This window comes from Vulpes vulpes, chromosome 12 (assembly GCF_048418805.1).
Source record: "Vulpes vulpes isolate BD-2025 chromosome 12, VulVul3, whole genome shotgun sequence".
NCBI lineage: Eukaryota > Metazoa > Chordata > Mammalia > Carnivora > Canidae > Vulpes > Vulpes vulpes.
The window spans coordinates 117,507,849-117,522,592 of NC_132791.1; the positions used below are offsets into that span (position 1 = coordinate 117,507,849).

Sequence of the window (14,744 nt, forward strand, 5' to 3'; positions counted from 1 at the left end):
CAAAGGAAAACGATTGACACAGGAGGACAACATGGTCAAATTAGAAAAGACCACCATGGCCACAGTGCAGAGAGAGGTTGGAGTGGTCAAGGGTGGACAGACATGCCAAGGCCAGTTGAGAAGCTATTGTGATATTCTAGAACGTGGCACAGGGGTGGCAAGGGAGATGGCATGAGATGAGTAAATTAAAGAGACTTCTGAGAAGGTTAATTGGACAGGGCTTGATGCATCGGGTAGAGAGGTGAAGAAGAGGAAGGTGTTAGGAAGTCCCCCGGTTGCTGACTTACAGCACAGATGGATGGTGACGCTATCCACTGATGCAGGGCATGGGGGAAAAGGCACTTGGGGGGGGCCATGGAAGGTCAGCTTTGGACATCCTGGATTTGAGGTATCTGAGAGGAAGTTTGCTCTGTGCTTCTGGAGCTCCAAGGAGAGGAAAGGGCTTGGGGCTTTGGGCTAGGAGTGCTGGGTGACAGGGGTGATATTTGGAGCCGCAGCCGCAGGGGAGGTGATGAGGGAGAGCAGTGTCTGCAAGGAAGAGGCCTGCAGCCAGGCCAGAAAAGATCTGGCCAGAGATGTGGGAGGACAACCATGGGATAGGGGGAGGCAGGGAAAGGCATCTCTAGGAGGAAGGAGTCCTCGCAGTCAGAGGAGAGCTGATCTGAAAAATGTCTTGTTATTTGGTGACATGGAGTCTGGGGTAGCTGTAGTAAGGGCTGTTGTATTGTGGAGGGAGGGGCAGCAGAGAACCGGGTGGGAATGGGTGGAGGAACGAGTGGGAGGTGAAGAAGTGAAGAAACGAAGACAGCTTGGCTGAGAACTTTGGTTGTGAAGGAACTGGAGGTGGAGGTGAGATTAAAGAAGGTTTTTTTTTTTTTTTTTTTTTTTTTTTTTAATGGAGACACATGAGTATTTGTAAAATGCCAATAGGAAGAACCCAGATCAGGGTGGGGAGCAGTCCAAATGGTGGTGGATCTACCTGAGGGCCAGGGGTGGTTCCCAGGGTTGGGTACCCACCCAGGCTGGGGAGGGCCATCTGAGGGAAAGGATGGGCCAATGGGCAGCAAGGACTGGCTGTGGAGATGACAATGATGAGGTCCCATCTGACAGCCTTTGTTCGGAGCTGTAAGAGGCCAGGCTCCCTCCCTAAGGAGGTTTGGCTCTTTCACCACCAGACTCTTCCAGGCTGCCCTTACCTGCCCTGTGTCATGATGGGTGGTGGCCCAGCCCCTTACAGCCCCCGCCTTCTGACAGGCCTCCACGGGGAGCAGGAAGGGGAGAAAACCTGCCTGGAGCTTGAGTAAGAAATGTTGGAAGGACGGACCGGGAATCCCTTCTCCCAGGAGCCAGGAGCACTTTGTGAAGAGCAAACAAGACAGTTGGCCATTTGCTCAGGAGGGAATCTCAGCTGTTTATTTGGTTTTCCATTTTTTTGTGGTGGGTAGAGCGGGTGGCAGGCAGACAGGCCTGAATTCCGGGTTGGGGGGGGCTCTGGGGTGGGGGTCATGAGGCCCTGAGCATAATCTGCTTAGAGGTGGAAGGGGGAGGCCTTCCCCAGCTGGCTGGGGAGAGGCTGGGCCTCCTGCTAGGGAGGGAGTGTTTGCAGGAGGGGAAAGCAGTGGGGAGGCCTGGACCAGCTGGGACCTCGGCAACAAAGCCCTGCACCAGAGCAAAAGGTGGTCATGTTTCCGTGGAGCCAGCGAGGCACACATCTCAGGGATCCCTCCGTCGCATAGCTCTGGGGACCCTCTTGGGGGTCCAGTGATAGTACGGACCCCTGTAAGAATGAGGCCAACCCCAGTGCTGGGAGCAGAGTCCCTGGCACGTGGGGGAGGGGGGTCCCCGGGAGGAGGTGGGGAGAAGCCTTTTTAATCATTAACCTGGTTGAAACCTGAACTGCTGTGCCTCCAGCTCTATTGATTGTGAAAGCACAGAATCTGGAGCTAGTGGCTGCTCAGAGACCCTGGAGAGGGCCAGGGGAGAGGTAGGGGAAGGGCAGGGAGGGTGATGGGCACCAGGCTGGGAGGGGGTGCTGGGAAGGAGGGGGGGCAGGGTCAGAGGGCTGGGGCTCTCTTGAAGAGGTATTGTCTTGGGGGGGACCCAGGAGGAGGCCAGGAGGAGGTGCAGTCCGCAGAGCCACATGGACCACTGAGAGCAGGAAGGAGCGGAGGATCTGGCAGGGAGGAGGAAACTGAAGCCCAGGGGAGCACAGTGACTTGCCCAAGGTGACAAGGTCAGAGCCTGCACCAAAACTGAGGTCAGCTGACTTCACTGCATGGAGGACAGAGGACACAGGGGAGCATCTGAGCTGATGGGCACGACAAGTCAGCAAGAGGGGGTTGAATGAGGGTACGGAGCTTCTGAGGACACGGGCATTTCCTCTTCTTGCCTGTGAGGATACTACTGGCATTCAAAAAGTGGCTCTGGACTGAGGGAGGGGGATCAGGCCATCAAAGGAGAAAGGAGGGTCAAGAAAGAAGAAATGCTAGAAGGAGCTGCACAGCAAGGAACATGGGGATGACACCTGTCCGTACTCATTTAGCCAAAACCCAGGCCCTGACAAGATGGGTTTTCACTGCGACATCAGAGTGGGCTCCTGGCTCCCAACTATTCTGACAGTAGGACTCCTAGGCCCAGGTCACCTCTGAGACAGAAGGGGAGCCCTTCGTGGGGAGCAACATTCTGGCAGGCAGGGTCAGAAACGTGTGGGCGCCAACACGCCATCCTGGTCCCCGCAGCGTCCCTCGCCAGTGCCAGCTCCTAGAATAGCATTTCTGAGCTGGACGAGGATGCGAGCCCAGCTGCCCGCTGGGTGATATGCTTCCAGGGAGGACCAGAGAAGGAGGGAAAGGGCAAGCTCTGCAGACAGAATTGGACAGGTACCTGAAGTGAGTTAAGGGCAGTCTGATGGTAGAGAGAAAGAGGAATGAAAACAACACACACACAGAGATAATGTGGCTCTGACGGCACAGAAAATGCTAGGATTCCAGAGAAGACAGGAGCAGACACGACGCCATGCTGAGGATGTCCTAGGATGCTACATTCTGTCTGTGCTCATGGTCATAGCAGGTGCCAGGCTGTCCAGTCCTGCACCCTAGAAGCTTCACCCTGGACATTCCAAGGGGAGACTGTGTTGCCGGTGGCGTGAAGAACAATGAAGGTAGTGGACCCAGAGCCTCGTGTCGATAACATCTTTTTCTCCCCTTTCTCTGACAGCTCAACATCCTGGTGGACACAGGCAGCAGTAACTTTGCAGTGGGGGCTGCCCCCCACCCTTTCCTGCATCGCTACTACCAGAGGCAGCTGTGAGTCCTGGGCAGAGCTAGAGAGAAGAACTCTTCCCAAGGATCCAGGGCCCAGAAGAGTCAAGGGAGGGCTTCGGGGAGAAAGACTAGCTTCTCGGATCCTTTCCAAGACAGAAAAGTAGAGAGGGGGGATTTGAGGAGGTAGATTATGGGAAAGGGTAGGCTGAGGGGCCACCAGAGAGTTCTTGAGTACTGAGACAGGGCAGCTTCCTTGGAGAGGGAAAGGAAGAGAGGAGCCCCAAAGCTCCCAGAGCAATCCTAATGAATTGCAAAGCATGGAGACGGCATCCCAAGCCTCCACCCCGCCACAGTGGCTCTCAGGTTTCTGGTGAGACCAGTGAAGTCTAGGTGGAACAGACTGTGTGACCCTGCCTTTGCTGTGCTCTCACCCAGGGGCTGCTCCTGGTGGCATTTCACAGTTCAAGGGAGTAGAGGAAGAGCCTTCCATACGCCCCACTGCCTGGACCATACCAGGGACCAAAAGCTAAAATGTCTCCCTGTACCACCCAGAGTTTCAAGCAGCGGGATTTAGCAAACTGGTAGAAGGCAGGGTTGAAGTGGGTTTTTAAAAGGTAAGAGGCAGAGAAAGATGATGTGGAAGCCTCCTTAGCATAAAAACATCTAATGTGTGAGGTGTCTGTGTGTGGAAAGCTGTGAATAGAGGCTTCAATGGCATTCTTGGACTTCTAGGCAGATGCCAAAGCCACCTGCCGCCATCTCCTGTCGTCCCTATCTGAAGAGAGCAGGCAGGGAGTGGGGTGTGGTGAGGACCCGTGAAAGGGATTCGTTCCAGCCCCCCCTCCCACCCCCCCACCCCCCGTTCCAATCCCATCACTGCCCCCTCGCTGGCACATACACAAATAGGCCTGGTTAGTGGTGCAATGAGACACAGGCAAAGGTGTCATGTGCTGATGGGCATGTTCCATACAAGTGGTGTGTGATACTTACCTGCTGTGCTGAGATGCTGTGCCAGTTCTTTGGAAGAACTTGCTGTCGAGGTTCCACATTTACCCCGCCTGGCACTTTCTCTACCACTCAGATGGTACCACCGGGTCCCAAGGCAGCGAGAGTCAAAGGCTCCTTTTCTCTGGAAGCCTGACAGAGCCGGGGGGAGGAAGAGATGCCCACTAGCTGTCCCTCGGTGGCAGTGGGCACAATACACAAAGGCTAGGCTTGTTCCCCTCAGGCCCTGAGCTCAAGATCAAGGGATAGAAGCTGTGGAGACAGGAGAGGGAGCCCCAGCAACAGCTCCCCTCAGCTGTTTGCAAGGTTACTTTACATTCTATTCTGGGTGATTGATCTGGGATGTTCTGCTGAGCAGCCTAGAAGCATCTTATGTGGGATGCCCCTGAGATAAGGTGAGGCATTGGAAGTAGGCTAGATGCTAGGGTCCCCCTGCCAGTTGTTGCGGTCACGCCTCCACAGACCTCTGCCTCCTCTTCACAGGTCCAGTACATACCGGGACCTCCGAAAGGGCGTGTATGTGCCCTACACCCAGGGCAAGTGGGAGGGGGAGCTGGGCACCGACCTGGTGAGCATCCCCCATGGCCCCAACGTCACTGTGCGTGCCAACATCGCTGCCATCACCGAATCAGACAAGTTCTTCATCAATGGCTCCAACTGGGAGGGCATCCTGGGTCTGGCCTATGCTGAGATCGCAAGGGTAAGAGGGGCAAGGCCTGGCCCTGGACCGTGTGTCTGCACAATGCATACTGCGTGCTCCTGAGAGACGGGCTTGGAGAGAAAGGGAATGGACTAAGGGAGGGAAACAGAGCAGCTTAAAGGATTTGTTAACGGGGGTTGTAGCATGGCAGTCTGACTCTCATCCCTGCAGAGGGCAGGACTATAGTGAGGGACGCTGTGAAAGATACAGGATTAGGCTCTGGTTTCTACCTAGATCTTAGGAATAAGGGAGCCCACTCACCACCCCCAAGCCCCAAACAGGTTAAGTATATGGGGGATTGAAGATTCTGCAGATCTTTCCTGTTTGCACTGCCAATGTCTCTTGCTAACCGTCTCTCTGCCAAACCTCAGTACTTTAAGATAAGTCTTTCCCAAAAACATCCCCCAAGGTTTTGCTTTTGCCTTCCAGTTTAGGCAGGAAGCTGGCCTCTTTCCACTGGGGCCCTCTGTGAGGATTCACTCCTTGTCTCTTTCTGCTACAGCCCGATGACTCCCTGGAGCCATTCTTTGACTCCCTGGTAAAGCAGACCCACGTTCCCAACCTCTTCTCCCTGCAGCTCTGTGGCGCTGGCTTCCCCCTCAACCAGTCAGAAGTGCTGGCCTCGGTTGGAGGGAGCATGGTGAGTAGGTCCTAGGAGTGGGGAGGTTCTAGTACTGGGCAGAGGGATGGGTACCATCCGCCTCCCCTCCAAGGCTACACTACAGTCTTGGGCTGCACTACTTAGAATCAAGAGAAACCTCTTTAGGCTCCCCACTTGCACTTTTCTTTTTTCCATCCTTTTCTTGCATTATTCCAGAAAGGATTCCAGGTACCTATGGTAAACTTGGAAAGGATGAGATTAGGGAACTTTAAAGGAAATGAAAATAAGACCTTTCAAGTTAAGATGATTCAGTTTGATGAGCAGAAGGCAGAGATGTAAGGAGTTTAAAAGTCTATTTATTAATTAATTAGGACAACTGGTGAATGGTTCTCCATCTCCAACACGCAGAGAAAATGAAACTTGTAATAGAAGCAAATAATCATTCATTTAACATTTATTGTGCCAGTTTAGTTTAAATAACTTTAGATTGAGGGCTGTGAGACTCTGAAACAAATAATTTAAAATCCTGTAAAGTCTTCCCCTGACATATTTTTAAGACATATAAGAAACTACAAATCACTCTGGGACAGGATATGATTAGAAGCAGGAAGATGAGAAAGGTGGCCTGTAAAGGGCCTTGCCACCAATCCAGAAATCTCTGATCCCATTGCTTGCTCTCTGGGTGACTTGCTGTCCCACTGTGCTGGGATACGGGTACCTGCCTCCTTTTGTCCCCTAGATCATCGGGGGTATCGACCACTCGCTGTACACGGGCAGCCTCTGGTACACACCCATCCGGCGGGAGTGGTACTACGAGGTGATCATTGTAAGGGTGGAGATCAACGGGCAGGACCTGAAAATGGACTGCAAGGAGGTAATGACACCAAGGGGGACCAGGGAGAGGTAAGGGGGAGGCAACATAGCATGAGGCGAGACCCTGAGTTATGAGGTTGGGAGGACGAGGCCAGAGGAGCAGGACCTGCAGAAAGGGTTGGGAGCTGAACCTAGAACAATCAGGAGCTTAAAGGTAACATAGCGGGACCTGAAGTTTGGGGCTAGGGACAGGCAGGGCATGTACACAAGGACCTTGTGGCTTATGGTCTAGTAAGGGAAAAAAAGCATGTCTGGACTCTAGTCACTGCCTTGCTTGATGGCCTTGGGCAAGTCATACGCGAGACAGTGTGCTAGGGTGTAACGGAAGAGTCCAGCTTGGGACTTGGAGAGACCATGATTTCTAGCTCTGCCATTTACTAGCTATGTACCCTCAGGCAAGTTACTAGGTTGTGTTTCAGTTTCCTCATCGGCAAAACAGAGGGAAAAACAGCTTTTCCAGAGATTGTGGTGAAGACAGCAAAAATAAATAGTTCTTCTAGTGCCTGGCACACAGCAGTACCCAATAAATGGCAGCTCAACCATCTGGGTCTTCCTCACCTGGATTCTTTTTTTTTTTTTTAGTTTTTATTTATTTATGATAGTCACACAGAGAGAGAGAGAGAGGCAGAGACACAGGCAGAGGGAGAAGCAGGCTCCATGCACCGGGAGCCTGACATGGGATTCGATCCCGGGTCTCCAGGATCGCGCCCTGGGCCAAAGGCAGGCGCCAAACCGCTGCGCCACCCAGGGATCCCCTCACCTGGATTCTTAATGTATGTTACATGAGAATAGATATAAAAGTACTATGAAAAGTTAAAAGCACTATACAAGGTATTTTATGTTCAAGATTTGGAGAAGGACTGCCCAAGCGAAGATACTAAGAGTTAGCATTTACTGAATGCTTCCTACATGCCGGGCACCATTCTAAGCACTTCACATGTATTCATTTAATCCTTATAATAACTTTTTGAGGTAGGTGCTAGTATTATCCTCATTTTAAAGATGAGGAAACTGAGGCACAGAGGCTGAACAACTTGCCCAAGGGTAAACTCCTAAGAGAAGTGCCAAGCCGGAATGCCACCCCAAGCAGTCAGATCCACCCTTCTGATTCCAGCCAGAGCCTGGCATCAAAAAAGGCTTTTGACTCTTCTCTCTCTTCTCCATTCTCCGTCCTAGTACAACTATGACAAGAGCATTGTGGACAGTGGCACCACCAACCTTCGTTTGCCCAAGAAAGTGTTTGAAGCTGCTGTCAAATCCATCAAGGCAGCCTCTTCGGTCAGTGGGACTCGGGGCAGGAGTGTAAGAATGATACAGTGTCAGAGGAAGTCTGTGAAGGTCACAGCCCTCAATGAGACCCAACTTATCTACCTTTAGATCCTTCTACGTAAATGTCTTCAGAGCGAGTCTCTTTCATGAGCCTTGGCTTGCTCATCACACAATTCCCCTGGTGCAGAGTTTTGGTCTCACTCTCCAGCTCTCTTTCCCTAATTCTTGGGTTTCCGTGTGCCCTTCCCCAGTTTGGATATTCCACAGAAAAGCAAAAAGGGCCCAGGAAGTGTTACCTGAGGCAGGAGAAGTGAGACGGTGGAGAGGCGGTTTCCTCACTGTTACCCTTTGTTGCTCACACAGACGGAGAAGTTCCCGGATGGGTTCTGGCTGGGGGAGCAGCTGGTGTGCTGGCAGGCAGGCACCACCCCTTGGAACATTTTCCCGGTCATCTCCCTCTACCTGATGGGCGAGGTCACCAATCAGTCCTTCCGCATTACCATCCTTCCTCAGGTATGTCTCGAGCCAGAGTCGGTGGGATCCCAGGAAGACAACACAGTGTGCATGGGGAGACAGGGCCCAGGCGTGGCTTCCCACAGTGTGGAAGACAAGAAAGGAGTGTCCCATAGCAAAAGGCATCCCTGCAGGCCTCAGGGATGGCAAAGGAAGAGGGGCCTGAGCACATAGATACCTAGAAGGCAGAAGTGAGGTGAGAGCTGGAGCAATGAGGACATTTCCTTCTCTGATTGCTTGTCCTCAGCAATACCTGCGGCCAGTGGAAGACGTGGCCACATCCCAAGACGACTGCTACAAATTCGCCATTTCACAGTCATCCACGGGCACCGTAATGGGAGCTGTTATCATGGAGGGCTTCTACGTTGTCTTTGACCGGGCCCGAAAACGAATTGGCTTTGCCGTCAGTGCTTGTCATGGTAAGAGAGCCAGGGAGGAGGGTGTGGTTTCAGTCTATCCGTGTTCTCACTGCCCAGCAGTTAGGACACCTGGGCCCCTGGCAGGCTGGGAGGTAGTCAGAGTTGCCTTGAGGCAGAATCAACACATTGTGTAGAAGCTAGTGTCCATGCTCATGCTGTGCCCGTGTTGCCGGGCATGCTGAGACCTGTGTGAGTTGGTAACCTCTGCTGGAGACCCAGAGCAGCAAGAGCTGCCTTGGCTGCTTGGGAAGCTCTAGATCCACAGGCAGCAGGCTGAGCCTGCAGTGACCCTGTCAGCTACTACATGAGGGTGGCGGGGTCTTCTAAGTAGTATTGGCAGAAGCAGGTGAGTGTACTGGGTATCCACGGGGCTGTCTTTTTGGTCAACTCAGAAAGACTGACCTTTAGGTATCATTCCATAACCACATGGTTATACAGGAAAGGGTTGTTGCTGGGAGGAGAGACATGCTTCTACCTAGCAAGGCTTTTCTGGCCTGCTCCTAAATCTCTTCAAGGAAGGAGATGCTTGGCTAATTTCAAGGCCTCTCAGGAAGTTCTTTTTGTTGCGTGACCCAAACTGGTGACGATGAGAGCTGCCCATTCTCATTTGCCCTTTCTCCAGTGCACGATGAGTTCAGGACGGCAGCAGTGGAAGGCCCGTTTATCACCCTGGACATGGAAGACTGTGGCTACAACATTCCACAGACAGATGAATCAACGCTCATGACCATAGCCTACGTCATGGCTGCCATTTGCGCCCTCTTCATGCTGCCGCTCTGCCTCATGGTGTGCCAGTGGCGCTGCCTCCGCTGCCTGCGCCATCAACATGATGACTTTGCCGATGACATCTCCCTGCTGAAGTGAGGAGGCCCATGGGCAGAAGACAGATTCCCCTGGACCACCTTTGGTGGTTCACTTTGGTCACAAGTAGGAGATACTGATGGCACTGATGGCCAGAGCACCTCAAGACCCTCGCCTGCCCACCAAATGCCTCTGCCTTGACAAAAGAGAAGGGAAAGCTGGCAAGGTGGGTGACAGGAATGGCACCTGTAGGAACCAGGAGAGGGAAGAAAGAAGCATTCTGGTGGCGGGAATATTCTTGGTCACCTCAAGCCTGAGTTGGGAAATTCTGCTGCTTGACACTTCAGCCTTGAACCTTTGCCCACCATCCCTTTGGGTTGGAGAATCCAACCATTCTATTCTTCTTTTCTTAGTTCCAGAAATAGTGGCACCACAGCCAAGTCACCCCAGTGTGCGTCTCTCTGCAGTACCCTGGGCAGAGAAAGGGCCAATGTTGTTTCCCTGCTGGCCAAAGTCAGTAGGAGCAGATGCACAGTTTGCTATTTGCTTTAGTGATAGGGGCTGTATAAACAAGCCTAACATTGGTACAAAGATTGCCTCTTGAATTAAACAAAAAATAATGAGACTGAATATTTGTACAAACGGGGGCGGTTGGAAAAGGAGAGGAGAGGGAGTGCAAAGACAGGGAACAGCTGGGATCAGAGCTAGAAAAGGCAGAACCATGACCACTTGCCAGTCCCAGTTTCAGACTGCATCTCCAAGATAGAAGCACATCTTGTAAGATGGGTGTTGCTTCCCGATGTTTTCTTTTCTGTGGTTGTAGCCTGACCAAAAGTGAGTTGGGAAGGAGGGCTTACCTAGCCAAAAGCTCTTTTTAACTCTCTTAAATGAAAAGTGCTAAGAAGTTCCATCTAACAAATGACTTTCTACCTTAATGATTCCACTTGTCTCTACCTGAACCCTTTACTTCACAAATGATAAAGTAACATTGACATTTCCCACCCCCACCCCAGCCCCAGGTGCCCTATGAAAAAGCAACTGGAATATAGCAAAGATCGCAGGGCCGGGCTTGGTCTTCCTGCTTCCGTGTCCACCCCTGCCCCCCAAACCCTATTCCTCTGGAGCGCTGCAGCTGAGGTGCTAGGAGGGCTAGACAGGAGACCCCCCCCTTACTTGACCCTTGAAGGCAGAATCCTCAAGATGCACTCAACAGGTATCGGTTGATGCCTTGTGCCTCTGCCTGGATTTCTTCCTGTTCAGCTCTAAGTAGTAGTAAGATCTCCTTGCGATACAAAGCAGTGTCATTGCCTCCTCACCCTAACGTCCCCTCCATTAACCTGGCTGAGGCACCCCACAGTGGCACTAGTATTATACCCAGTGTCAGAAACGCAGGGCTTTCTGGCTCTAGCATCAGTTGCCTTCATTAACAAGGCTGCTGGAGCAAGGCTGGCAGCCTCAGGGCTTCCGTACTTCCTTCACCACCAGAGTCCCTCGGGGGAGGCCATCCTTCTCCCCTATCCTGCTCTCTCCTCCCCACTCCCAATAGTATTTGGTACCCAGGCTGGTTCTTGGGCTAGGTAGTGGGGACCAGGTTTGTTTCCTCCCTATCAGTTCTAACACAATCAACTCTGATACCAGTGTTAGTGGAAAACCTGATTCTCCTAGTAGACCCACCAGGTCCTATCACTATCTTATCACCACACTGCTTCCAGGTATGGGACCTGCCGAGTGTGGAATTACCTGATGAGGGAAGGGAAGGGAAGAGATGAGGAGGGCCTCTGGAGATCCTGGCCTTGGCCAGCTGCCCACAAGCCATAAACCAATAAAACAAGAATATTGAATCACAGTTCTTTATCTGGGTTCTCTTCATTCCCCTTGCACTTGGTGCTGCTCTGGCTGACTGGGAACACCCCCAACCACAAAGACTGTCAGAAGACTGGAGACTCCGTTTTCAGCTCAGAACTTACTGTGTAAATAAACTTCCAGAATTGCTACCATGTAATGAAAATGCCACAATCTGCTTTATAATTTCTATCCATGTTGGGGAAAACTGGCTTTTTCCCAGCTCTTTCCAGGGCATAAAACTCAACCCCTTCATTAGAAAGTCCCACTGTCTGTTTTTTTTTTTTTTTTTAACTTGTACTTATTTTTCTTTTTGCAGTTACTTCCTTTCTACCCTGAAACTATTAACTCTAAGTGTAAAAAAAAAAATCTTGACAACAGCTTCTTGCTTGTAAAAATATGTATTATATATCTCTATTTTTAAAGTCAACTCCTGAAAAGTGACTGTCCCATCTCTACTCACTGCATCAGAAGCCTTTCCTGTCGGTCTGCATGGCTTCTACCCCTGCAGGCCAGTAGGCAGAGGGAAGAGGGAGAACAAGGGTGGCCAAAACTTAAATGTTGCTTTCTGACTGATCCTGAACAAGACAGAGAAAAGAGCAACAGTGAGGCCCCAACTCCCACTCCCACCCACTGCTCCCCAAAACATCTGTCCTCTTGCTTTAGTTGGCTTTCAAGGGGCTTTTACTAGGAACCCATTAAGCCCCCCCTCCCACTTCTTCCTTTCTTCTCTCTATACTCCTTTGGCTTCAAAGATGTGTGGAAAAGAAAGAAATCAGCCTTTATATCCATTCCTAATTTCTTATTTTGAGGGGATACTAAAAAAAATTGCTGGTTGTCTAAAGGCTACTGCCAAGCTGATGAGAGAGAAAATCTTTTGATTACAAGAGAAAAACTGATTCCCCTGAATGAAAAGAACAAAGGAGCTGATCTTCCATTTTGCCACATTTCCATTCATGATAGCTACCAAACTGGAGACATTAGTATTTCATTAACCAAAGAAAGTGGGTCACCTGACCTCTACAGAGGGGAGAACTCAGGCCATTTCAATCACCTTTCCAGATGCCAAGGAGCTCCTGGGAAGTCCAGCTCCTGAAAATGATGCTAGTCAACAAACCTGAGCAAGTAAGGAAGGCAAGAGAAGGGATGGACTACATCTAAGAGGGTGATAGGCAAGGAGGAAGGACAAAGAGGGAAAAGAACAAAAACAGAGCAGAGAACTTAATTGGATCTGAAAGGGAACAGTACTGCTAATGCCAGTAAGCATTTCCAGGTCCCAGAACGGGCAAAATTCAGCAGCTGGTAATAGAATGATGTCCTTCTCCTGAAACTAATTTTTTTTTTTTTTAATTAACACTTTGTTTTTCCTTGTTTAATTCCAAAAGAGAAGGAAGCTGAAGCCATTTCCTATAGGAGTAAAGATAAAAAGATAGGAAAAGATTCAAAGCTCCCATAGATTCACAGCTTTCACAAGTATAAACCTAAAAACCAGAATGCTCAATAAGCAGAAGTGGGAAGACGATCTCATTCTAGATAGCTATCTATAGAACAAATGACTTCTAAATTTGAAGTTCAACCTCCCTTCCTTTCACTTTGGCCTTCATTTTTCCCAGGACGGAAACAAGCCCCCCCACCCCCATCATTTTCTTGCTTCAAAAGTTAAAATCCGGCACCCCAAGATCACTCTGCAATTAATTTTGCACAGACATCTCCTCACCCCAGTGCCTGCCTGGAGCTCACCCAAGGTCACCAAACAACTTGGTTGTGAACCAACTGCCTTAACCTTCAGTAGGGAGGGAGACTAGCTGACCAGGAGACTAGAAGTGAAGGGGAAGAGGTAAGGCCTTCATGAGGTTGGTCTGTCAGCTTAATCGGAAGCCAAGTCAGTGGCAGCAAGGGATGGCCTGGCCCAGGAAAGATCTGTGGGCTGTGCTAGTTTCTAAAGAGAGGACTATCCAGGAAGTCAGATGGACAGAAGTTTGCAGGGGGCCTGGGGGAAATGGGACCCAGTCATATTGTTATTCTTGGACTGTGAATTTTGCTGATGTAAAACAGAATATTCTGTAAACCTAATGTCTATGTGCAAATAATGAGCGTTAACACAGTAAAATATTCAATGAAAATTCCAACTATTAGGGTTACATTTTTTTTTTCCTCAATCAGTCTCATTTCATCCATTTAGAGTCAAATGGCTAGAACAACACTGAGGCTTCCATAGGCTTTCAATAAGCAAGGCATCTGGCTGGACAGCAGGTGAGCACCAGGGTTCAAATCTGCATACAGGAGCCTTAAGAAAATGAACTAGAGGCTGAGCCAAATCAAAGCAGGATGGCCTTAGAGCAACAGCAGCTTCCTAGATGGTTTTTATATTGTACTTGAAAACAGCCCTAGGCAAGAATATCATAATTTCAAGGGCAAACGCAACATCATCTTACCTACAATCTGCATCCCCCAAAGGAATTGCAAGGTGAGGGGGAGAGACCATTTCTGCATAATATACATACTTTCATTTACGAACATTTGGATACAGACTTTCTATACACACATTACCTATATAATAAAAATGTACATAGCATGAGTATAGGTCACTGTATAAATATAGAGTTTTAGAAATCTTGAACCCGCGCTTCCTGTTCACATCAGCTTCTCCTCTTCTTCCTCCCCAGTCAGGTCCGTCATTTAAGAGTTGGACAAAAGGGACAAGTGTCATTTGTGTTGGTCTGGGCCCAGAATTTGATACACTGGAAAGGAAGAAAGACACATCTCAGGTTTATCTGGAAAGATGAAGGGAAGGAGGGGAGAGCGTGCCACTGAGTTCACTAGGTCTGAGGAATAAATGTATACTAAGTCAGAAGGGCTCTCATCATGGAGTCCAGATGGGCTATTTCATCAGCTCTTACCCCCAAATGAATCTTCAGAGCAGGAGAACCTGTTCTTTTTACAGGGAACATTAACAATCACCTAAAAATGGTGTGAAGCTGCTTTGTATTGGATACCTATGGTGGCCTTCCCCTTCTCATGATCCATTTAGGCTGAGATCCGCTCCCATCTCCAAATACCCAACTACCCTCAAATCTTATTAAGGATTTTCCTTTACTAAGACTTTATACGTAAATTCAATTTCTACCTCTTGGAAAATGAAAATGAACAAAACAAAATAATAAAGAAGGAATCATCCCTGCTGCTGAGAGACTTAACCCTGTCTGGTAAAATAGCCGGGGACAGGACTAACCTGTCAGTTTTTGAAAATAATCTCTAATAGGCAGACATCCAAGCTATTCTGTTAATGGATTTACTAACCTCATATTCAGGTTCCCTATTCCATTCTTCTCATCTAAGCAAAGTCTCCTGACAATGCTATATTTGAAACAATGGTTAAATATGTCTGTCTTACTGGCAGTGTTCCAAGAAAGTGACCTACCAGTGCTCTAGGATGAACTGCTTATCCAGTCCCTTAA

The 14,744-nt window shown here is 49.8% G+C and overlaps 2 protein-coding genes across 14 annotated transcripts in view; one reads left to right on the forward strand and one right to left on the reverse strand.

Moving 5' to 3' along the window:
* BACE1 (beta-secretase 1) overlaps positions 1–13,415 on the forward strand; it is a 24,644-nt gene extending 11,229 nt beyond the window's left edge. Inside the window, exons 2-9 of one of the 2 annotated variants that reach the window (XM_025999166.2) lie at positions 3,217–3,305; positions 4,752–4,968; positions 5,471–5,608; positions 6,309–6,443; positions 7,619–7,720; positions 8,075–8,224; positions 8,472–8,643; positions 9,266–13,415. In XM_025999166.2, the coding sequence (XP_025854951.1) occupies positions 3,217–3,305; positions 4,752–4,968; positions 5,471–5,608; positions 6,309–6,443; positions 7,619–7,720; positions 8,075–8,224; positions 8,472–8,643; positions 9,266–9,507 (1,245 nt within the window). In that variant the 3' untranslated portion in view covers positions 9,508–13,415. Of the gene's footprint in view, positions 1–3,216; positions 3,306–4,460; positions 4,664–4,751; positions 4,969–5,470; positions 5,609–6,308; positions 6,444–7,618; positions 7,721–8,074; positions 8,225–8,471; positions 8,644–9,265 lie in introns of those variants that run through there. The other variant, XM_025999167.2, reaches the window with a different exon arrangement.
* RNF214 (ring finger protein 214) overlaps positions 13,399–14,744 on the reverse strand; it is a 45,836-nt gene continuing 44,490 nt past the window's right edge. For all 12 annotated transcript variants that reach the window (XM_072729718.1, XM_072729715.1, XM_072729720.1 and 9 more), the window contains one exon: positions 13,399–14,027. In XM_072729718.1, the coding sequence (XP_072585819.1) occupies positions 13,962–14,027 (66 nt within the window). In that variant the 3' untranslated portion in view covers positions 13,399–13,961. The remainder of the gene's footprint in view (positions 14,028–14,744) is intronic.